This window comes from Passer domesticus, chromosome 15, assembly GCF_036417665.1.
Source record: "Passer domesticus isolate bPasDom1 chromosome 15, bPasDom1.hap1, whole genome shotgun sequence".
Classification (NCBI taxonomy): domain Eukaryota; kingdom Metazoa; phylum Chordata; class Aves; order Passeriformes; family Passeridae; genus Passer; species Passer domesticus.
Genome location: NC_087488.1, coordinates 3316337 through 3340617, shown reverse-complemented (window position 1 = coordinate 3340617; position 24281 = coordinate 3316337). Strand labels below are relative to the sequence as shown.

Genomic DNA, 24281 nt, shown 5'->3' with positions numbered 1-24281 from the left:
ACGAGTCCGGCAGCAGCGGGAGCCACAAACACAGATCTTTAATGCGCTCAGACCGCGGGGAACAGCGCGGGCGCGTACAGGCACCCCGAGCCGCGCCCGCCGCCCCCGCGCCCCACACGGAGGTTACAAAAACAACACGAGAAACCGCGGAGCTCATCGTAAAAACGGACAGGGAGGGGGCATGCACCGGGACTGACAGCGGGCAGCACCGCGGCGGGACCGCGGGCGGGGGAGGCAGAGAGCGGAGCGGGGGGCCGGGAGCGGCATTAGCGGCGGTAATTAACCGCGCTAACGAGCGGCAGCCCGGCTCCTGGCACCGAGGGGGAGCGGGGCCGGCACGGGCAGGCCTCCCGCGCTCGTGGGACAGCCCGAGGCACAGCGAGCGGCAGCAGCAGCGGCCTCCCGCGGGGACACGGCCGCTGCCCCGGGGGCACACACCGGCACGGGCTCCGAGCCGCCCCTGCCCTCGGCTCTTTGCCTGACTGGCCTTGGAAACGCAGCAGCGCTATGGTGGGCAGGGGAGAACGCCCCGCAGGAAGCTCTGACTGCACGGTAAAGAGGCAGAGGAGCTGTGGCTGTGCTGCTCTAGAGAACACAGCCAGGCTTCCCACTGCTTTGCTCACACCAGCTCAGCTGTCTGAACTGTAAAGGTACTAAAACCAGACCTGAGTCCAGCTTAGAAACATGGTTCAGCTCATCTGGTCATCCTCAAACAGCTTTCAGAATAGATCAGGGCCAAATTTTGTCTGGTTTTGCCTTAGCTGGGCAAGTGAGGCAACTCAAATGCTGGAGACATAAAAATGAGATGGCCAAGTACTAAAAGGAAGGAAAAAAAGAAATCTGATTTTTTTTTAACATATATAAACAGAAGGACAAAATATAATTGAGAACCAGTGCTACTGGTGTGCTCACAGAGGGTCAGGTGGGTTTTTGGAAAGGGCTGAAGCGTTACAAAGGTCAGGGCAGCTCAGGGCTCCAGGCACAGCGTGACCCCGACCGCTGCGCTCGCTGCGTCGGGACAAACACGGGGTGTCCACACTGGCCTGGACTGAAAACCATCCATCCAGATTTATTTATTCCTACTAAAACAAAATCCTGTTAAACAGTACGTAACTCTTGTGTCTCTACAAACTCACAGCTATCTGCCAAACAATAAAAATCCCAAACTACAAAAGATGAGTTGTATTCAGTAAATATAAATGGGAAATTTAGGCTTTGTGTAGAATGTTTATCAGACTATTTACAGTGCAACACAGATCGTTTGAGTTCAGATCTCTCCAGCTTCTCTCTCTTCTGACCTCTTGGAACGAGATTTGCCATTTGTGCTCTCGTGCCGCCTCTCAGAAGAGCTCTTCTCTTTCCTCTCTCTGTCTCGGGACTTTTCTCTTGAAGATCGATCTCTAGAAGATCTGCAGTACAAAGTAAACCATTTCTATCAGCTTCACAACTAAAAATTGTCAAATACCCACCGAGCAGTACCTTTCCCTGGCAGGGCTGTGGGATAAAGTTCCCTACAGGAACGTGCCTGGGTGCTGTGCCACGGGCAGTGGGTCCCCATGACAGCAGCTCTGGGCCTCTGCGAGGTTTCTGTGCACAGCACACCTTTGTTCCTCCTTCCTCTCAGTGATCCTTTCAAGCTGTTGCCACAGGGGCTCCCTCAGGTCTTCCCTGTACCCCTCATTATTTTTCTGGACCATCCTGAAGTGCCTACAATTTTTTCCTTGTCTTTGACTCAGCTCAGTTCATGGCTTCCAGAGCAGGTTTTCATTACCCCCTAAGCTACTGGCTTTCTGCTCAACTGCTCTAAATACCAACTGGATTCTTTGCTGGCTCAGCCCTGGGCTTCTCACTTTGCATCCTGACAAATGCTGGCTTTGGCAGCATCCTGGGTTCAAAGTCAGGATGATACAGGTTTATATTCACAGCCCACAGCACATGCACATCTTTTCACAGCCACAGATTTTCAGCAGCAGTTCCCGTGTCAGCCCACGCAGAATTAAACAGGAGGCTTCACATTAGGTCTAATCTGAAAGGCTGTTTCTTGTGTGATTCCTGCCAGCTTAGGGAATAGCAGGATTCAAAAGGAGCTGACCCTGAGGGAGCTCAGCAGAGGCTCCTACATTTTACTTCAAGGCTCAGCACACAGGGTTTTTTACAGTCACAACAGGAGGTACCTTAGAGGTTCTACTTTCATTCTTGTTGATTTTAAGGCTTGAAAATACTGCAAAATCGATACATCAAAACCCACCAGCCATTTCATTTTCATTAAACTGTGTCATTTAACATCAGGCTGTCTGATGACATCACCTCTCTACCTTTTCCACAACAATGCCTGCTGCCTGCAGACCTCCTACCCTGAGCTCTCCAGATCCTGTGACATTCCATTTCAGCAAGTGACACCTCAGCCCAGCAGAACCTGAGAGCAGATTTCATTAACTCTCTTTCAGGAAGCAGGGTTTTGCTGTTTGTTCTCTTGTTTCTGTTATGTTTTCTGACACTGATCCTGGCCTGTCCCCAGCTCTCAGCAGCTTTGTGCAGGTGTGTCAGCTGGCCAATCCCCTGCAATCTCAATGGGCTGGTTTGGATGTGTTCAGGGGTCCGAAGTAATCCCTTACCTGCTCTTTAGTAATAGTTATTACAGGATCTTCCTCACTTCCTAATTGTCCAAACTTCTTTTCTTTATTTTTCATGTTCAAGACAGATTTAAAAAAGCACTTTAGTATCTCAGCCATTGGAGAATTAACAGTATTTACACCCCCCCTCAATTATTAAGACTTATTTTTCAGACCATTATTTCCCTCCCCTTCACCAGGTATCTTTAAAAGAAAAGCTGTTCCTACCCCTTAGCTAAACTGACACAAGACACACAACAACAGTTTTGTTTCTAGATTTGTACTTGAGTGCTGGTGCCTTATCAGGTGACAGTGCTGAAGCACTCCCCTATTAACTAGGAGACTTTAAAAAAATCCAGATCTAACCTCAGTAAGCACCTGGAGGCAGACTTGCTCCTGGGCTTAGCAGGGTTGTAAGTGAACATAGTGATTCCAGTCAATTTTTCTAATTTCCTACACACACTTGCCTCATTCTTCCTCTAACAAAGAGGCTGTTTTGCTGAATTTCAGAAAAACTTTAAGCCCTTCTTTGGACTACAGTGGTTCTCCTCAGAGACATAAGAATGGTATACTCCTCCTGTATTTCTTTTTCAGGAGGAAAAAGTGCTGATTCCTAAAGAATTCTCTCTCTCTCAAACAGACTTCTAACAGAAGACTCCCCCCAGATCTCAAATCATAGACTCCTTCCCAATGCCAGCCCTAAGAGAGGGAATCTGGGAAGCAAAAAATAACTAGAGAAGTGTAACATCCAAACTGCCTCCCAGGCACTTGGCTTCTACAGCCCCAGGGAAGCTCAGTTAGCTCAGGGAGGCTTCGTGCTGCTTCCCATCCAAGGAGCATCTCAAAGCTCAGCAATGCAAATCAGGGAATCTGTTCTATCTCCTAGACTCTCCTCTCAGCTGGGATCTTGCTGTACAGGCTGCCCTCACGTGAGGCCACTGGGGAGTCCTGCTTTGGCCCAGGAGCTGGCCCAGGCCAGCCCAGCTGCTCTGGAGAACCCTGCCACGCTCCTGCTCGCTCTACGGCCAGGGAGGTCACTGTGAGCCAAGGACTCCCTTTCCAGAAGCACTCCAGGCGGGAATACCTACTTGTGTTTGGAACTCCTGTCTCTGGAGCCCCGGCGGTGGCCTCTGCTGTGGCTGCGGGAGCGGCTCCGGTGGCGCCGGTGCCGGTCCCGGGAGCGCGAGCGCGACTTCCGCCGCTCCCGGGAGGCCGACCTGGAGCGCCTCCGCCTCCGCTCCCGGGAGCGCGACCTGCGGGGAACACACACGGGCTCAGTGCCCCGCACTGCACCCCCAGCTACCCTCAGCCTCTCCTGAGGAACAGACACCCAGAGCACCAACAGAGTCCAGCCCCGGCCCCGCATCCCTGCCCACACCACACCGCGGGCAGCTGCCTCCTCCCGGGCCTTGTGCTGCCAACAGAACGCCGGTGGGTTACGCAGTTTGCTGGGAAGCTTACAGAAAAGGCTCCCACCATTATTGTAAGCACGTGGCAAGGGCCAGAGCAGAGCTTACAACCCTGCATTGCTCACAAGTGAGGCCCGTATAAGTAGAAGAGAGGCCAAAGGAAGTGGCCTGTGATATTACCATAACCCTAAGAGAATCTTCCTGGAGATTCTCTTAGGGTTATGGTAATATCACAGGCCACTTAAGTCAAAGTCCTGCACTTTAGAAGCAGATTTATTTCACCCTGCTCTAAAAATAAGAAAGATGCCATAGGAAATCAGTAGGCAGGGAGATCTCCAGGTCCATTATCACAGAGAATGTTGCCATAGCATTAAGGCAAGCTCTTTCCAGAGCTGTGGGGGGTTTTAATCTCAAATCTCTGTATTTTCACATCTGAGGTATTATATATACAACAGATACTTCAGACCTTACAATCATGAAAGCATATCAGGTATTTATGGAAAGAGGCCTTGGGGACATCCATGGGCTCACACTGGAGCACACAGAGCCCATCCTGGCCAGGCTACTCAGCACCTGCTCTACAGCCCCACGAGCCACACCAAGCTGAGCAGCACCACTGAGCTGCCCACACTGCACTTCCCATCTCTTTCAGGGAGCAAACCAGACACTGAGACCCAGGAAAAACCTCAGTAGCTAGAGAGAAACACAAACAGGCATTTGGGATAAGTGCAGAACTGGGCACTCACCTTCGACGATCTCTATTTCTTGATCCAGACCTAGAAAGGAGAGGAGAGTTAAGTGAGAGAAGTTATGATACAGCCAGTGGGTTTTCAATAAGAACATTCATTCACCCTGGCAGCTCTTCACAGAAATAATCAATACCTCAAGTGACACACTACTCAAAAAAGAAAAAAAAAAAGAAAAAGAAAAAGAAAAAGCTTGCAAATAAAAAATTTTGTTAGCTTCATATTTTTCAATTTTAGGAACAAGAATTTGTCAAAAACTGGAAAACATTAATTTCTGCACACTAAGCTTCCTGTCACTACAGAAAAGTCTCGAAACCAGATACTATTAATAAAGCAACCCAATGAACCTCTCCAACTAATTTTCTGTGCGTATTTGTTACATACTCTTTACTCCCTGCAGTCTAACACCAGCTGGATCAACTCTAACATTTCAAGAAGTGCCACTCTCCAATCACAGAGACATCTGCCAGTTTTCTGATTTTGGTTCCTTTGAGGCAGTTGCATGCTAAAGGGGTTTCAATAAAGAAAATACACCCCCTTCTCACTCCTAGTATTTGTTTACTAAACATCAGAAGGAAATTTGCATCACTATTTTTTTTCTCTTTTGGGAAAGATAACTGGGAAAAAAGAGGAGATAAAGCCACAAGAGAAGAACTACTCTGACAAGTGATAGATATAAACTGAAAATCCTTAGAAAGCACTTGAGAAGAATAATCCAGGCCTTGCTATCCTTTCTCACATTCCACAAGCTTCAGAGCTCGTGTGTGGCACTCTGAGCTCACTGCTGTCAGCATTAGGTCTTGACAGTTTGTAAATAACAACGGCAGAATTCTTTCAACTTTAGCAGCACCATTACTCAGCACCACTTAAAATACCTCTGCACATGGAAGCTGCACCCTCCCTCTTCCTCTGTGGCCACATTTCAGAGCCAGCTGAACATCACACACAGTCTGAACAGTCTTGTTTTACTTTAATTAGTAAGTGGCTCCTCTCCCTGTTTAGTGACTTAGAGACTCACTCCTGTAAGTGCTCCCCACTGCACACAGACTCACCCACAGTAAATTCCATTTACACCCACAGAGCTGTTCTGGCACCCTGACATGAAAGCTACACACAGACAAGAATTTAAGAAGCAACAGAGAAGCATCTGTTTTAATAAAATTATTTAAAACCATGCCTGGGTAAGATAAGATTAAGAAAATCTATGTGCACTGACATTTCTTTAGTGAAATGGGATTGCTCTTCAGTGAAATGGCAGAAAGTTTTAAAAGCCCCCAAATTTAGAAAGGAATTCAGGTAAAGACTGTAAACAAAGTGGAGCTGAACTTGGAGGCTGCAAATGAAACATGCACTGTGGCAACACACATGAGCAGCTGAAGGAAAAGCTGATAAACCTGGAGAGCAGGGCAGTAACCACACACCTCCACTGCCACGTAACAGAACCTGACAGAGCAGCAGGACCTCCTGTAGATACCTGGCAGGCAGCTGGATTTTTCTGGTGGTTGTAATTACTCCAAGTTCTCACTGTTCTTTTTCCTCCTGATCATTTTATTCTGAACCACCAGTGCACACATCCACAAAAGCCCTTCCATATCCCCTGAAAAGCCTGCCTGCCCTTCCATGCCTATCATCCAAGCATACAGGGGTATACACAAAAAACATGATAATCACTCCCTAGAACCAAACTTCAGATTTCAGGAAGTATCCAACAAAACACCATTGCCCTTACTAGCCTGAATCATTGTACAGCAGGAGGCAAAGACTGCTTTCCACAGGAGCAAGAGGACTGAGCAAGTCTATTTTGTTTATTTTTCCCTCTTTTTTGTCCCTGTATTACAGAGACTTTCTGCTGAGTTTCATAACCTGTCTTTTGTCCAGCTTAACACAAAGGAAATCCATTTGGCACCTCCACCAGACTTGTTTGCTGGTGTACTCTGGAAGAAAACACTGAGGTCTGCACTTGCCAGCGTGCCACTTCTCCACAGAATTCCAGTCTTAAGAGATTACTGGATAGCCAACACCACCAGCACCATCACACAAGACTTGTGTTTATTACCACTGGGGTAGAATCCAGTGCACTCATTCCTATGTGGAGTCACAGTTTAATGACAAATTAATTACAGCTGTGAGAGGTAGAGTTTCACAAGGGAAGGCACAGGTTTGCAGGGATGCCACAGTGCCTGTCAGTCACCAGACCCCTGAACTCAAGGCATTCTCTTACTGAAGTAACACCATGAAGGTGCTGTATGGGATGTGACAAGAAGAGTTCTGAAGGAAACATGTTCCTGTGGGTCCTTAAAGTACCAAGCTCTGGATAAGAGAGGCTGGCTGGGAGGTGGCAGACATCACCAATTAGTTTTTGATGGAAAAATGCCTCTGTGAGCATGGTGTGCACAGCTCCCAGCAGATAAGTGACCAAGAAATCTGGACTCTAACCTCAGTTCTGACACTGAGTGTCTCCACTGTCCTCCCTCAGGTCAAGTTCTCATTTTGGAGGGGCAACTGATTGGATCTCTTGTGTATGGCACTCCTGACTCCTTCATAACAAGTTTTCCTGTGGAGCACACAGGTGCCTCTGCACAGAGCCAGAGCAAAGGCCAGCCACAGCCTCTAAGTACTGTCACATATGGAAACAACAAGAACTCAGACTTTAGGCCAGCTTCATGCAATTCTTAAAGCTTTCCTATTTTAAGCCTTAAATAAATATTAAAAAGCAGCTTTCAAGCCCCCTCATCACATGCATCCACATATGGACTACCTGTGAACATTAAAGGCTCTTTAGCTCTCAAGAATTAGCACTTGAGCTATTTTAAAGGACACTAAAACAAAACCACAGCACACCACAGGAGGAAGAAAACCAGCATTTTGAGATGTGGATCAACAAGGAGATCCAGAGGGTTCTTCCTGAACAACTCTGCTGAGCAATTTTTACAGAGAAATGACCTCCAGGAAGAGGAGGCACCATGGAGACAAACTGAGTCCATGTTAGGCAGGGTCCTGCTGTGGGTCTGCCATGAAGCAGCTGCATGAGAAGACACTTCCCATTTCACTTCCACATCTCTGACCACAGCAGCAGCAGCAACAGCAGTCCCTTTTGATTAACTCCTGCACTGAAAAGCTACTTCCAGATCCTGCAGCTCCCCAAGTCAACTGCATTACAGCTGCATGGGTAACAAAGTTGTGAGGCTCTCCACAAAGTGCTACAGTTCCACAGAAAGCTGTAGCATGATCTGCTCCTTTATATCACACCAGGCAATCCCCAGAGAAAACCCAAATTAAACACCCTAACTGGAGCTATGCATAACATGCATAAAATAATGTGGGTAATGAGTAACAGTTTGGGGCTCCCATCTTCGTAAGGCACTAAAATCACCATGCTGCTTCATGCTGGTATTTGTCAGCAATTCCAGCAATGTACAGCCAGAGCCAGCATCATCTTGGAGTACACTGCAGTTATAAATCTCCTATTCCTCAGACAAAGTCACTCTTCAGCTGACTCTGAGTTTCAAAAATAGCTCTGCACAGGCAGCAAGGTTGGGGTCTTTTTGATGCAAGAAGTACACAAGGAGAAACCCACAAGGTAACCAGGGAGATGCTGTGACAATCAGAAGAGCATTCCTGCCCAGCCACTTCCTCTGCCTGACCCCTGCAAATAACCACCCTCCCCACCCCAGGCTGCCTAACTGAGTGTTTACACACAGGTTGCCACTTCAGTTTAAGTACAGAAGAAATTGTTTTTCCAGTTCAGGTGGCAAGATGCAGAAGAGCTAGTCCTGAGGAAATCAGTGTTCCAGCCCCTCCCACTGCTCAGGAATGACAGACATCTGAGCAGAAGGTGACACACACAGCCACAACCACCAGAAGCAGCCACTCCTTGGGATCCCTCAGCTTCCTTAGGAGATGCTTGCCAAAACGCCTCACTTATTGCAGGAAAGTTACATGCAGTCAATTGTTTGGCACATGATGTTGTCACCTCCAAGCCTCCAAGCAGTGAGGAGAGCTGTCCAAGGAATTTCTGCATGCCTACTGCCTTTTGAGCAAGCCTAGTCCTCACTCATCTTAAACTTTCCCACTCAGGTGCTCTGGATGAGGGTATTTTATCCAGATTCAGATTCCCTAAGACAGGGATTAGACCAATATAAGCCTGAAGACTACAGGGAACTTGCACCTTTCAGACACACAGTGGAGGTTAAAATACATGTACAATCACTCTAAGGTGGAGGAGTGGAGGATTTGTGCATTGTTTTCATTTTTAACTGAATCCCAGGATGCTCACACAGCATCTGGAGCACATCCAACTCCAGAAGCAGATGCTGAACTCCTGCAGTGCTCATGTACAAGGAATCAGATACTTCTAGACTTCACAGGGCAGTTCCCAGGCCCCACTCACCGTCTGCCCATCCTCTCCTCTCGTTCTCTCTCCTCTCTCCGTCTCAAACGATCCTGGTTTCTCTTCTCTTGCTTTTCTGCCACTGTTTTCTAAGGGAAAAAAATAAATCCACGTCATATTTCAGCCATGCAGTAACAGCCATTATTTATAGCCATACATGAACAGGTCAGATCTGCAGGAAGACCATTCCAATAGCAAGACAAAGAACATTGCACTGCATTTTATGTGCTGAGTTAAGACCTCTGTCGAGGTTCTCATTTTTCTCAGTTGAGGCACTGACCTCAATGCACTGTGAGTAAGGCACAGGAATCACAACTCTTACTCAGCTAAAGGTCTCTGTTTGCAAACAAGGCCAGTACCACAACCCATTACAAACCATTTCAGAAAATTCCTAATGGATTCAGCTAGTCAACATCTTTTCACTGACAGAACCATGTGAAACTTCAGTTCTAATATTTCATTGAGAGGTTTCAAAGTGGAAAAAAAAACAGAGTAACAAATTTCTGTCATGTTAGTGAGAATGACTGTACTAAAGCTCCAAGGAATAAATTACAGCAGTGCTCTGGTTTGATTCTGAGGGAACATATTTAGTTACCCAGAACACAGAGAAGAGACCCCAAGACAAGGCTAAACAAAGCTCTGTTTGATGCTTTAGGGATTCTGCAGTCAGAAATTCCTGCGCTTTTACAAGCCCTCTGCAAAGAATTCTGTATTAATTTAATAGAAGAGTTCAAGGTCTTCAGAATTACAAAGAGGTGGTTTAAAACAGAGGATTACCCTCAGCTGATCCAGTTTCTCACGGATCTGAATGAAACCCAAGTGTAATTTGCCTCCGAAGTGGTCAGCAAGACGCCGGTCGTTGTCATGGAGACCCAGATATGCTGAGCAGACTTCACACACACGCAGCTTCTGCTGCTGGAAGCTGGATGCAGGCATTGAATTTCGGTATTCTTCCTACAGGGAGGCAAGAAAACCCACACAAATGTCAGGGAACCCTTACATGACACAACCCTCCAGGGAAATTCCTGCAAAGAATTGCTTTGAAGAATCAAAACCCACCCTCACACAAAGGAGGTGCCACACAAGTGCTTTGTGGGCACAGCTAACCCAAAAGTCTACCCCTGCAAGAGACTGGTGACCAAATATTTCAGAGGATGGAGCCCTCCCTGCCCCAGTCAGCTTGCTGCACCACATAAAAGTTTCTAAAAATCTTTTCCATCACCACACTGCCTGCTGGCACATGGCTGGAACTGCAAAAGGAGGTGCTGGCACACAGGAACAGGGGCAGAAACCACCCAGCCCAGCCCAGCCTCCTGTGACAAGCCACAGGAGAGCCAACACTGTACCTCTGCCTCTTTCTTTTTCGCTCGGACTTTCTCCACTTCCATCAGGATCTTTTGAGACTCATCAACATTTCCTTCAGCTCCCAGCTGTTCTGCTTTAGCTAGGAGTTTTCCAATATCTTCATTCAGCTCATGGACTTTCTCTGCCTGAAGAGAAGAGTTAGCTTTTAGTAAGACAAAAATGTGATAAAGCTTGCAGAACAACTTTTCATTTTTTTAAAGGAAATAGTGTGTAATGAAATCTATTGTTGGAAGATGACCATGAATCTCCAAAAGTCCCCAGCAAAAGGGACTGGTGGACCAATGTCAACATGGTCACAGACATACGGCAAAGAGAGAAAGTGTATGTGGAGAGATCATGATCTGCCAGTCATTTCTGGCTTACAGGTCAGCACAGAGCCCACAAAATCAGCTTCAGAAAAGTCTTGCATTAGCCCAATTAGATGAGTTGCCAAAAAGTAAACTCCATGAGCATTTGTTAAATGAAACAAAAACCATGGGATGATGGACTTACTATTCTAAATTATTATGGTAACATTTCAGAGCATGGGGAATAAACCAATATGCTTTATTTCCATGCTAAAGCAATCTCTTTTAGAGCCCATGGTGGTCTTTTAAGTTTGTCTCCAGAATGGCCAGAGCAGCCATTTGAGGAGCATGACTGGAATCCCCAAATCCTCTGTGAAGCTAACTCCCCAGCATCACTGGTGTCAGAGAAACAGAGCACCAGTGCTCCCAGCAAGACTTTCAAAACCAATACCTTTGCAGACACTTCAGCACTGATCTCTTCCTGTGTCTCAGCCAGGCGTTTCTTGGCCAGCTCTGTTCTCCTGTCACACTCTGCAATGAAGGATTCCAGGTGATCCATGGCCTGCATGATCAGACAAAGAATTATGAATGAAGCTGCTCTCTGTGCCAGATGTAGCTTTGACAGTCAACAGCTGCAATGCTGTATAATGCACAAACAACCTCAAGAACAGATGATTTCAGAAAAAAAACAGATGACACTTTGCAGAACAAGTTACATTTGACCCCTGCCCTGTAAGCCTGACCCAGTTCCTTTATTCTGACACAGCAACATGGCTTTGCACTGGAACTTCCTTCCTATGCAGGAGCAACAGGCACAAAGACAAAAGCACTGGAATAACATGAAAGGGAAAGACAGAACTGTGCTTCCCCTTGATGTGTTCCATCACAGAAAGATTAAATGAAAGCTAAATCTGACAAAAGTTAAAACTACTGAGCAGAAGGTTTTTAATGTTAAATCTCTTTCTGGGACAGGGCATCAGGTTACAAGAACCTGGTGCAGAGCAGCAGGTGTGGGATCCCAGGAATGCCAGGGAGCCTCCCAGCTAGCTGGGCTAATGGAGTGTCACAGGCCATAATTACTTCTGCATTCTCCAGTCAGCAGTCAGGCTGACATTCAGGAAGGGGCTGCACATTCTGGACAGGTAACAAGAAACATGATGAGCTGAAATGGCCACTGAGTTCTACTGTTCAGCCCTGTAACTTCAAGAAGCAGTTTCCCCAAAAGTAACTAAAATCTCTCCATACTTACATCCAGCTCAAAAAACAGGTCTCTCTCTTTACTTGCAATCTCATAATCTGCTCGCAGAGCCAAGTCATGGATCTTTGTACATTCTCCCAGGTCCATTCTCTGTTAGAAGGAAAAGGAGAACCCACATAAGAACCCTCCATTACAGCAACAAGCAGCAGATGTCTCTTGCCAACTGCATCAAAACAAAGTAAAGTATTTTTGTGAAAAGCAGCTTTCTCTTAACCTCTCAGTACCAGAACCAGCCAGAAGAACCACATGCTTGCCAGAACTCAATTTTGTAGATGTTCTGGGAACATTAAAACAGCCCAAATGCTTTAAGTCCAGTCTGACTCCTGCTCTAAGTCCCAGGACAGCCTCAGAAATGCCTGGGAGGGAGATGGGTCCTCTTCAACAGGCACCAACTGCAAATGTCTCCTATCCTGGAGCCACAGCCCAGGAAAACATAAAACACACCTGCACCCTACTTAAAGCTCCTCTGGAAATGCACATCTGTGTCAGGATGAGCCCAAGTAACATATGGCATACCAAATTGTAGGACACACACAGAATGCTTCCTATCAACAACAAAAGGACTTAAAAGGATTAAGGGCTACAGCCAGCAGAAATGCACAACCCCACACTCAGCAACAACAGACAGACTGTTAATTCCACAGCCAGACCCTTCCCACATCCAGCTGCAGCCTGGAATTTGAAAACCTGCCCAGCAAAGCAAAGTCCTACGCATAAGCCCGTTTAATGAGAGACTTAAGAGCATCTCTCTTCCCAGAAAGCTGCCCTTCCCTCCCACTGCACTCCCTGCTATTTGAACTTGTTATTTTTTCTCCCACCTAGCAGTTAACAGCCACATGAACCCAAGCTGATTATGCTCTCAAGACATGGAAGCTGCGTTTCAACATTATCAATTTGTAACAAAGAACCTCTTACTCTTAGAGTAGAAAAAGAAAATGACATTTTGAAAACCAAAATAATAAAAATCCTAATTGTGAACCACTGTAGGAATGGCAGGGTACATGTCACTGCATGAAGGAACAGCCCAGCTCACCATCCTCTTCTCTCACTGTCACCATCAGTCCCCAGGAGCCCAAACCTCAACATGCACAACTGGTGTCAACCCAGTGAACTGCAGAGAAAGCTGAACTGGGATAACTGAATCCCTGTGGAACACCACAAACTAAAGCTGGGGATTCTTACAAGAAACAATGCACTCAGAAAGCAGTGTTTAGAATGAAGCAAAGCAACTAAAGCAAACTCTACCAGTTTATTCTCAGGTTTTCAGCAGGTGCCTATTACTGAATTTTCTCTTCTAGAGAAGGAAAAAATCCAGATGACTTGGCACTATTTAGCCTTCCTCATTTTGCTCAGATTTACCAGAACCATGAGGCCAGAGGCAGCAGGCCACAGAAACAGACAGACACTGCATCCAGAATACTCCTGCTGAGCTCTCTAATGATAGAAATGTAATGCCTACAAAAAAAGCACATTGGTACTTTTAGAGCTTGATGATGCTCAACTTCAGGCAAGCCACTTCAAAGAATGCTAGAGTTACTGTTATTTTAACATGTTACTGTTATTTTACCACAAAAATAACTTTCTATGATGTGACACATCTTTCATTCCTCTGGTCATTCTACTGAGATCACTTTCCAAGATAGGGAGGAAATAATGGTATTGGATGTGATTGTCACACATCATAAATATTCTTAACTGAGCTCTTCCTGCAAGCTGAGCCAATAACCCCACTTCAGAGAAGGGGCTCTCACCACTTCAGAACAGCCAACAATGCTTGTTCCAAAGCTCCCTATTCCTTTCCCTGCTTGTTAACAGGCAACAAATCCCTTGACCTGCCTGAGGGAAGAACATTCAGTTCTCACTAGCTTATATAAACCTCAAATCTTCCTCCATGTCCTTTGAGATGTGCAAGGAGACTTCCACAGGTATTGCTCACTTGGGGGAGGACCACCAGCCCTTCTGCCTCAAAGCCTCCTCTCATGGCAAGGGGGGCTGTCACAGAACACTCACCCTTTCCACAGAGATCACGACCTGCTCCAGTCAACACTGGCTGGTTCATAACACAGGTATGTGAAACAGGCAACCAGCAGAGCCTGAGCAAACATTTAACTCCACATACACCAAGACTGAAAACATTTAGATGTCGCTGATAATTAGTCCTGCTCACATTTGCTGAGAAATCCACATTCTGAGGGATCTCTTATGATCTCCACTGAACTGGCAACTCACCACAAAATGAAATTTCCACAAAGATGCTTTAACAGTGATCAGAGATGCAGAGTTTCATCCAAGTGGAAAAGGAAAGCACAGACTCCCTCTCAATCCACAAAAAACAATTCTAGAACCTACAGATTTCAACTGATATTCCCCAGTAGGGGACACAATAATTCTCTGGATGTAATTTCCAAGGAATGTTCAATCTGGGCAGCTTTGAGGCTCATCTGTCCACCTCTCAGTGGAGCTGAAATTCAGGAGAATTGCCAGCTGATGCCATCTCTCAATGTGCTACAATACTTTCACTGACAGAAATCTGCTTACCATGAGCTGCAGAGAGAACTCAGCACTCACCACAAATGATGTGGGTTACAAGGTAACAGCCCATGGGCTCACTAACCAACGCCTGCTCTCCCAAAATGTTCCTCCTTACCCACAGAGACCAAAGAGAACCACTGTAGGTTATTTAGTGGCAAGTTTAGACAAGTCTCTGAGGCCAAAAAGAGAATAATCACAGGAACAAACCAACTTAAAATGACAACTCTTACAATCAGGAACACTCATGCACCTAAACAAAGCAAACATCAACAGGACTCCTGCAGTCCTCAGGAATGTTCCAGAGCTTTGCTTACAGTCTGAACTCCTTTTCTTACTCAGCACCTGAAGGTCAGTGAGTGGGACTCCACCACATTTCACTGAGCACAGCTCCCCAAGGGATCAGCTTCCCACTGAGGAATATCTGCACACACGAAGGATGCAGCAGTAACAATGCCTTAGGGGAGGACACAACCCAGCAAGGGCCAGAAGGCTTGGAGCATCTGTTGGAAGTTTCCAAGAGGTCCAAGGTCCTGATTTCTGCAGTCATACACCCAGAGTTGTATTATACCCCACCTAGCTCAGACAGTTTCACCCATACAGCTCTTCCTCAGCAGAGCCCTGTAAAGTGCCAGTGAAGCTGCCTGAGATCACGAGGGAGGACTGCACATTCCAGCTAAGTTTCACTCTGTACTGGCAGCAGTGACAGCTGAAATGCTCTTCCTGTTCTGGACATCACATGTTCTTTCAACACAGATCTGCAGCACCAACACTTGCTCTGGCCTCCAGTAACCTGCTGACAGAGGTGTAGAGCTCCACACCCACTCCACGGCCACCACACAATCATGTGAGTCTTTCTTCCTGCTCCTGCAGCTTCTGAGCACAAATTCCACAGTGAGAGGGAAAGGACACCTCAACCAAGACAAATAACAACAGAAGCAGAAGAAACAAATTCCTCAAGGTGCTTCTCTGCCCCAGGAGACTCACAACCCACCTGAAACACTTCAGACTTCCTCCACGCTTTGGCACCAGCTCACACACACCACTTATGCTGACCTAACCCTTAAACTCACCATTTACCCTCTTTTGAAAACCTGCCAGAAGAGGTAGAAGGCAGCCTTCATCTTCAAAACACCCTTTGGGCCCCAAGAAACTGTTGTAGATTCTCATGCCAAAAAACCTACCCTGACCACAGTGATTATACAAAGGATGGAAGTTTAAAAATCTGAAATGGAGGTGAAGTCATATGGCAGCTTACGGAACAATCACTGCAAAATACATCTGAGCTTCAAATGAATTTTTAAAAATAGAGGTACAGAGATTGGTATTCAGCTTTTCCCATCTTAATCTGCAAAGGCAGCCACTGAGAAGCTGAAGTGCTCAGAGCAGAGGCAGCTTTTGCTACAGCTTCTTCCAGCAGTGCTGCCACAGTGCTGCTATGGCAGTGGCACAAGCAGGGGCAGCAGCACCAGCCCTCCCCTTGCTGGACACCCACTGTGTCCAGCCAGCCCCCAGGCAGCAGCAGGAAGGGCTAGAAATAACCAGCATCTTTCAGCAATCTGGTTAATGGTACACAGTATTTCATGCAAACAGCAAGGACAAGGATGGATTTCAAACATCCATAACCACCTCCATCCTGCACAGCGATGGTGACAAAAGACAGTTTTCTTTCCAAAGTCAGGCTGCAGCTTTCATCTGGGAGCCTCAAATGAACACTTCCTTCACAAGAGCTCACACCACCTTCTGCTCTCAGAGGTAGCACATGAGGCAAACCTTTGAACACTGGCCAGCTCTGTTGCCACAGGGAGCAGCAAAGGAGCTGAGACAACTCTGAAACCAGTGGGGCAGAGTGACACAAACAACCCAGCAGCTCAAACAGCCAACACTCAGCCAGAGCTGTGACCTGCCATCATCACCACAGAATCAACAGAAAAGCTGCTCTTCCATCAGGGCTGGGGAAAGGAGACTGAAAATCTCCAAGGATTAGTGCAGCTGCTAAGGAAACACTTGCTAACCTGAAGATGCAGCAGTGACCCAGGGCAGCAGCCTAGCTACAGGCTTGGTGCAAGCTCTGACTAGCTCAAACTGCTAGAACAGAAAGAATTTTGCAACTTCTCACAGGATTGTGAAAGAAAAAGCATTTCAGGTGAATTGTGAGAGCTCCTCGTTTGTTTTTTTGTTTGTTTGGGTTTTTTTTTGAGAAGTGAGAGCAGTTCCATACAGATGTCACAGGAAATGGAATTAGGATTGTGAGAGCTCCCTGAGCACAGAAAGCCTGGCCTCTCCTAGAAGCCACCCACCCTGCAGAGACAATTCCAGAGGACACACTTACTGTTCCAGCCAGGATATCGTGGGGACAGCAATCCAGCAGGTGGCTCTTGCACACACGATCGTCTGTGAACTTCACCCTTTGTCTGGTTTCATCTCCTGAAATTCATGTGTGGTTTAAACAAGGAGACATTAGAACACCAGGAGAACGCAGGCATCAGCATGAACATTTCAGCTCAATATGCAGATTAAAATATTTGGTGCTCCTGCTCCCCAAAATTACTCAAAAAAAAAAAAAAAAAAGCTTAGAGGGTAACAGGATATTCTGGAACACTAATAATTGGCAACAAACACTATTTTAGCATTTATTCATCCAGGACACCATGTTAAACACAGTGCTGGCGAGCCAAGCAATGTCCAGGGCCTGTCATCCACATAAAGAAGCAGCACAGCCAGAGGAGAAAAGGAGAGAGACAGGCTGGCTCCCAGCCAAAACCTGTTTATTTTTTCCACCCTTTCTTTTTCTTACTGTGAAGAAGGGGCAGGAGATACCAAACCCCACACAAACAGGGCTGTGCTGGGCAAAATTTACAGGCAACTGCTCTTTGCTCAGGTGGTAACTGAGCCACCAGTGCTTTGGTTTGGAACCCAGCTATGCAGGGTGTGCTCTCCCAGGCCTGCAAGGGAGGAGCTGGCAGGTCCTGGCCTGGAACACACCGCGTGCTCCCCACCCACAGCCCACCCTCAGAGGACATTTTACACTCAGGAGCCACTTAAAACGAGACAATATCAGAAAAGCAACAAAAGAAATAATAAAAAAAGAAACAAAGTTAGTCAATACACACTGCGAGCTCCAACACATACTATACCCATCTGCATTCTTCAAGACCTCAGCTGCAGAATTTTATGCCCATTGTTGAAAAGTTTTAAAGGAAAAGCTTTCTTGCCCACACCTGCAGTAAGGAAGTCAGGGGAATGATACATAAAAGTAAAGGCAAAGTGGCAATGGTATGTGACAATTTTAAAGCTCATCTGTGCATATGACACAGGTATGTGTAATACTAAAGTATGAATATAGTTTAGGATTCACAAGCATCCAGGAATAATGTTGTGTCTACTGAAATTTTTTTAAGGTTTTTTTTTTTTTCTTTCTAAGCTACACTTTTAAAGTTACTTGTGAAAAAAAGCAAACACTTTGTTTTTTGTTATAACAGCTTTAAAAATTGGTTGTGACTCACGGCTCGATGAACATGAGGCTTTTCTGCAACTCCCTTGCAGATTGATGTAGGCAGGCAAAGATACACTGAACCTTTATAAATAAAATAGAGGGGCCACAATTGTTCAGTTTGTATGAAATAAAAATATGGGAAGCAATTCAATAGCAACTCAATACACAGAGAAAGAAAAGCACTTATTCACTTACGAAACAAAGTGCAAAGTGCCTGGACAGCCCTGCTAACGTGCCAAAGGGAATTTAAGTACCCAGCGAGTCGCAGAAGGGAGACACAAACCGCAGCGGGGCCCTATTTTGCAGGGGCTGTCACATTTCTCGTGTCGGACAGCACCCGGCGCTGCGGGCACACCTACCTACGCGCCTCCGGAGGTGCGGGCACGGAGCCGGCCGGGCCTGGCCGCGCAGCCGGCCCGGAGCGGCGGGGCGGGACAGCCCCGGGCCCGCTGCGCCGCGCCCAGCCTGGAGCCGGGCGGGCGGGGCGGATCGCGCCGCAGGTCCGGAGCGGCGGCCGGGCCGGGCCGGGCCGGGCCGGGCCTCGCGCGGTGAGGCGGCCGCCAGGCCGCGGCGTTTCCTGCAGGCCCCGCCCGCCCCTACTCACCGTCCCGGGCCGTGCCCATGAGCTGGTCCAGCAGGGCCCGCATCTGTGCCTGGGCCGACATGGCGGGGCCGGTCCGGAGGCGGCGGCTCCGACCGGGACCGGGACTGGGGCCTGGGGCGGCGGCGGCTCAGCGGCCTCGGCAGCGGCGACGCGCGGCGAGCGCTGAGCGGAAGCGGCCCCGCCCTGCGCCGCGCTGCATGACGGGAAGGGTAGTCCGCCAGGGGGCGGGCTCCGAGGGGCGGGGCTGGAGGAGGCGAGCTTGGTGGGCGTGGTCTGAATGACGTCTCGGGGATGTCAGAGGGGCGTGGTTGGGCGAAAGGGCGGTAATGTCAGGTGGGCGTGGCTGTCCTGAGGGGCGTGGTCAAAGTGAAGGGGCGGTGATATCAGTGGGGCGTGGCGGTCCTGAGGGGCGTGGCCCGTGATGGATCGGTGACGTCATCGGGGCGTGGCTGGGCGGAGGGGCGGGCGGGAGCACCGGACCCACCCCCGCCGTGCCCGGTGCCCGGTGCCCGGGGCTCGGTGCCCGGGGCTGGCCGGGCGTGGGCACAGTAGCCAGGCTGCCGCGGCGCCCCGGGACAGGCCGGTGCCCGGAGCAGGCCCGGGCTGCGCTGGCTGCCGGCCCCGCCGCGCTGCGGCAGCTCGGGGCCGCCGTGGGGAATGCGGGCAGGGGGAATGCGGGCAGGGGGAATGCGGGCAGGGGGAATGCGGGGCGAGGAAAGCGCCTGCCGGGGCGGGGGTGACAGGACACGCGGCCGGGGCCGGCGGGAGCACCAGGAGGCAGGGCGGGCGCACGGACGAGGGGACGAACCCCCCTGGCCACGGAGAGCGCCGAGGACACGGCGGGGCAGCGCTGGGCGCTCCGTGGCTGCTCCCCCAGCTGCCGGGGGGGTGAGCCCGTGGTTTTGCGGGAGCCTGGGCTGCTGCGGGGCTCTGCCGTCTGCTGCGTTCCCTGCCTGGCTTTGTGAGCTCCAGCTCGCACCGCTCCCTTGAGTTTCACCTCCTGTCTCTTCTCCTGGAGCTCCGGGCCCCGGCTGCTCTCTGGATGCTCCCCGAGCCGGAGAAATCCCACCCGCTCTCTTTGCTGCCGCAGGGCTCCCCGGGCAGCAGAGCCGGAGCGCTGGTGCAGGATTTGCCGCAGCCATGCCTGCTTTCCCCATGCCTGCTTTCCCCCCGGTTTGAAGCTCCTTTTCCCCCCGGTTTGAAGCTCCGTTGGCTTTCGGGGAGAGGCAGCGTGAGCCAGACCCGGGCAGAGCTGTGCCGCCGCCCCACTCTGCTGCCGCATCCCGGCTGGGCAGAATCAGAAGGGGTCTGCGAGCCCCCTGCTTGGGTCTCTGCAGGCAGGAGACCCCTTCCCTGTGGGACAGCAGCTCCTCATGCCCGGCCCTGGCAAAGTGTGGAGCAGGGATGGCCACCCTGGGCACTCCAAGGGGGCAAAGCCACACGCCCAAGGCTGCTGCAGGAGCAGTGGCGTTGCCTTGGGACGGTCCTGCTGAGCCCTGGGTGCTCCTTATCCTTCCGATTCCTTCCCACAGAGGACGGAGACCTCCTCACTCCCAGCTCTGCGAGCCAGCAGCCCAGCCATGTGCTCCCCACACCTCCTCGCCAGCCTGCCCGGACCCTCCCCAGCTGGCCAAAGGGTCCGTGCAGCCCTTTCCTCCAGCCAGCCCGAGGCTGTGGGAGCTCTCCCATCTCCTGCCTGCCTGGGCAGAGGTGGCTGGGGACAGCAGAGGAGCCGCCTTTCCCCGGGGATCAGCGCGGCTGTCCGCTAGCAGTGCCAAGCTGTGCCGGGCCGGGCGGGTGACAATGGGTGACACCAGGGAGCAGCCCGAGGGGTGCCCGTGGCTAATCAGCTCCCGTCCGCCGTGTTTGCCCAGCAGTGCCCGGAGCCGGCTGCCCCCGCCTGGCCGCGGCAGTGTTTGGAGAGGGGAGAGGAGAGGGAGAGGTGCCCAGCCCTGCCCCCGCAGGGAGCCCCAGGCTGCCGGCCCGGGCAGCGGGGGGACAGCCCCGCAGGCTGGGACACTCCCTGCCAGGAGCGGGGAGCCCCTCTCAGCTCTGCGGACACCTCGGAACACGGTGCTCGGGGCAGGGAGGGCTCCGAGGGAGAGACCAGGGGCTGCGGACACCCCAAAAACAGGAGAACAGGGCAGCTCTGGATCAGGGCTGTGGCTGTCCCCAAGCCCAGGGGCTAGTGCCCCACTCCCTGAGTGTCCCCAACATCTGTGACAGGATCTGGTGCTGTGTCAGACCCCTGCCATCCCTTCAGCTGTCAGGGGCAGGCTGTCCTGTGCACTCTGGCCATCCTGTGTCCCCGGCCACCCTGCATCCCCAGCCACCTGTGTCCCCTGGCCCTGTTCTGTGCTGCCCCAGATGACCCTGCTGGCACATCCATGGCACCTCTGGCACAGCCTGGGATCTGAGCTGATTGCCACTGTCCCTGTCCTCACAGGGGAGCCACGGGCCACAGCACAGGCTAAAAATGCTGTCACCCAGCTCTGTCCCTGCCCTGGGGCTGGCCCGGACACTCTCCACGTGGCATGTCCACGCTTGCATCCACAGGTTCCAAAACCTCTCTCAGGTCGGGGAGCCCAACATCCATCTCGAAGGCTGGAGATGAGTGGTCTGAACCTGCACGAGGGTGCTGCAGCACCTGGGGGTACCCAGGGAAAGGCTTTGCCCACTGCAGCGGCAGCCCCTGTTTGCAGAGGCATGGCTCGATACACAGTATGTTCTTCAGAAGATCCCTACTCCAGGAGTCAAAATAGCATGAAATTTAATTTTACGCCTATTTGACAAAGCTTGATTTCACCTCCAATCAGCGGGGAGATAAGAGCCCTCGGCACAAGTGTGCGGGCAGTTTGGCAGCTGGGGCTGCCGATTTAATAGGTGAATTTACAGGGACAACACTTGAAAATCCCCTGGCGAGTGAACCATTAAGGTGAGCCCTGCCTTCCCGTCCCCGCGTCCCTCCCCGCGCCGCTCTCCCGTTGCTGGGTGCTAAAGCAAACCCCAGCTCTGTTTACCGAGTCTACTATTACAATACGGCTACCAAATATTTGCCAGCCGTCAGCTCGCTGCCCCGCTATAAATACTTCAGGCCCAGGTGGAGGGACGGGCAGGGGAGCGGCGCGGGAGCCTATGCATGGCCGGGCAGCGCCAAGGTGAGTGCGGAGCCGCGGGCCGGGCCGTGCCCTCCAGTCCCGGGGGTCTGTCCGGCCGGGGGTCTGTCCGGCTGAGGGTGGCGGCAGGGCAGGCTGTGGTGGCCCCGCTCCCCGCAGCCCGGAGGTGAGGCTGAGCCCCCCGCAGCCCAGCCCGGGGGTACCGCGGTGGGGACGGCACAAAGAGGGACGCGCAGAGGTGGCAAGGACGAGCTGAGGCTGGGAGCAGCTCCCGGCACCATGCTTGGTGTGGCAGGGGCAGGTCTGGCTCCTCAGGATGTGGTCCTGCCCTGAGACCCTTTCAGCATGGCCAGGGTGTGCTGCAGCGAGGCAGGGCTGGGGACCCTTCAGCACAGGCAGCACGAGCTACAGAGGGGCCACATCCAGCTCAGCAAAACCCAGCTGAGCTCAGAGCCCACCAGGGCAGGGCAGGGCAGGGGGGCGGTGGGTTCACTGTCCCCCCTAGGGGCCATGGTGTGGGCAGGGCACAGGGCTCTGTGGCCCTGAGCCAGAGCTGCAGGGTGGGTGCTGAGCCCCCCTTCACCTCCCTGCACAGCCCTGGGGTGAAGGGGAGCATCCCTGTGCCCCACAGCTCTGGAGCACTGCCCTGCATCCCATGACTTGGTGTGGACATCCATGTCCCACAGATCACTGCAAACATCCTTGCTGCCCCACGTCCCATGACTTAGGGACATTCCCATTGTCCCACACCCCATGGTTTGATGGGGACATCCCTGTTGCTGGATGTCCCAGGGTTCAGCTAGAACATCCCCACTGTCCCATGTCCTGCTGCTTGTAGGGGAATGGCATCTCTGCTACTCCACATCCCAAAACTCAGGGTTATGCTTCCACTGCCCCACATCCCATGTTTTGGTGGGGACACCCTGCTGCCTGCTGTCCCAGGGCTGAGTGGGGATGTCCCAGGGGACACCCACTGCCCTCTTCCCCACAGCTTGGTGGGTACATCCCACACCCCGTTATTTGTGGGGGACATCCCTGCTGCCTGCTGTCCCAGGGCTGAGTGGGGATGCACAGGGGACACCCAGTGCCCTCTTCCCCACAGCTTGGTGGGTACATGCCACACCCCGTTATTTGTGGGGGACATCCCTGCTGCCCTGCGGCCCCACCGGGGCCATGGCGTGGCCCAGCACGGCTCCCTGCCCTCTCAGCGCTGCTGGGGTGGGTCAGGGCTGGTGGCAGGTGTGACCCTGACCCGCTGTCCCTGCCCGCAGGGTGACTCCGGGGCTGCCTGAGTGCTGACATGGCCGCGGGTGTCATCCAGCCCCTGGCCGAGCTGCGGCTGCCCTCGCCCTTCCCGCACGGCCTGCTGCTGCCCGCACACCCCGAGCCCGACTTCCCCGACCTCTCCGAGGAGGAGGAGGAGGAAGAAGAGGAGGAGGAAGAGGAGGAGGACGTGGAAGCAGTGGAGGAGAGCGTGAGGCCAGAGCTGGCCAGTGTCCCCAGCACCGCCGAGACCACGCTGCGTCTCCTCAAGTTCTCGGAGCTCATCAGCTGCGACATCCAGCGCTACTTCGGGCGGCGGGGCCGGGAGGAGGCGGCCGGCAGCCGCCCGGTGCCCGCGGACTGCGGCTCGCCCCGGAGCGCCGAGGCCGGGCCCGAGGCCCCGCGGGGCAGCCCGGGCGCCGCGCACCGGCTGGGGCCGCTGGCCGAGCTCTTCGAGTACGGCCTGCAGCGCTGCCGGCCCGCCGGCGGCAGGACGCAGCGGCTGCAGAGGAAGTACGGCCACATCACCCCCATGCACCGCAGGAAGCTGCCGCCCTCCTTCTGGAAAGAGCCGGGCCCGGGCCCCGCCAGCCTCCTGCACGCCGGCACGCCTGACTTCAGCGACCTGCTGGCCAACTGGACAGCGGAGCCAGGGCCAGAGCTGCCGGGCCGCCCGGGGCTGGAGGCAGAGCCCTTTGCTGGGCTGTGACCCCGCTGCGGCCCCGCTCCCGCCACGTGCCACCCAGTTAATGATAAACCCGCTGGCCCCGGTGCCAGCACCGGGCACTCGGAGCTGCCGGGTCGAAGCCGGTGACGGGACGAGTGAATAAATGACTCCCGCCAGGCAGCAGCGCGTGCGGTGTCCTTTGCCACCCGCCACCGCGCTGTCCCTGCTGCCACAGACAAAGGGCCGGGCCTTGGCATGACCCTGGGGGCTGCTGGCAGCGGCGGGAGGAGCAGGGAGCGGTGGCGGCAGGAGCCAGCAGCCCGTGTTTACTCTGGGCCCAAGGCGGTGGATCCCAGCCCCTTATCTCGGCCGCGCGGGGCAAAGGGCGACGCGGGGCCTCATAAAGCAGCCGGCTGTGAGCACACAGGGGGACCCTGGGGACCCACTGTGCCCCGCAGCACCCCTGCCCAGGGCAGCGCCAGGGATCTGCACCCGCACACGAGAGCAGGGCTGGCTCCTCTTCCCCAGGGCCAGACCTG

At 51.9% G+C, this 24281-nt stretch overlaps 2 protein-coding genes across 3 annotated transcripts; one reads left to right on the top strand and one right to left on the bottom strand.

Moving 5' to 3' along the window:
• Positions 1–20: 20 nt before the first annotated feature.
• LUC7L (LUC7 like) lies at positions 21–18888 on the bottom strand. Of its 2 annotated transcripts, XM_064390816.1 has the most exons (11): positions 18697–18888; positions 16929–17023; positions 12059–12157; positions 11261–11371; positions 10504–10647; positions 9935–10111; positions 9158–9246; positions 4768–4797; positions 3701–3865; positions 2616–2677; positions 1195–1409 (listed from the first exon to the last, which is right to left on the bottom strand). In XM_064390816.1, exons 1-10 carry the CDS (start codon positions 18755–18757, stop codon positions 2650–2652), a joined length of 999 nt encoding a protein of 332 aa, XP_064246886.1. In that variant the 5' UTR covers positions 18758–18888; the 3' UTR covers positions 1195–1409; positions 2616–2649. The 2 variants fall into 2 exon arrangements, with proteins under 2 accessions (XP_064246885.1, XP_064246886.1); XM_064390815.1 differs by lacking the exon at positions 2616–2677 and having other exon boundaries at positions 21–1409.
• Positions 18889–19421: 533 nt separating this feature from the next.
• On the top strand, positions 19422–23900 carry PERCC1 (proline and glutamate rich with coiled coil 1). Its single transcript, XM_064390134.1, has 3 exons — positions 19422–21631; positions 21757–21854; positions 23084–23900. The coding sequence occupies exon 3, from the start codon at positions 23113–23115 to the stop codon at positions 23782–23784; it is 672 nt and encodes a 223-aa protein (XP_064246204.1). The 5' UTR covers positions 19422–21631; positions 21757–21854; positions 23084–23112; the 3' UTR covers positions 23785–23900.
• Positions 23901–24281: the final 381 nt, after the last annotated feature.

Bases quoted from the DNA above. Each gene is read 5' to 3' on its own strand.
- PERCC1 (XM_064390134.1), top strand. From the start codon at position 23,113: ATGGCCGCGGGTGTCATCCAGCCCCTGGCCGAGCTGCGGCTGCCCTCG.
- LUC7L (XM_064390815.1), bottom strand. From the start codon at position 18,757: ATGTCGGCCCAGGCACAGATGCGGGCCCTGCTGGACCAGCTCATGGGC. The intron at 17,024-18,696 runs GTGAGTAGGGGC...CATGAATTTCAG, and splicing joins CATGGGCACGGCCCGGGACG to GAGATGAAACCAGACAAAGG. The intron at 11,372-12,058 runs GTAAGTATGGAG...CTGATCATGCAG, and splicing joins ACCTGTTTTTTGAGCTGGAT to GCCATGGATCACCTGGAATC.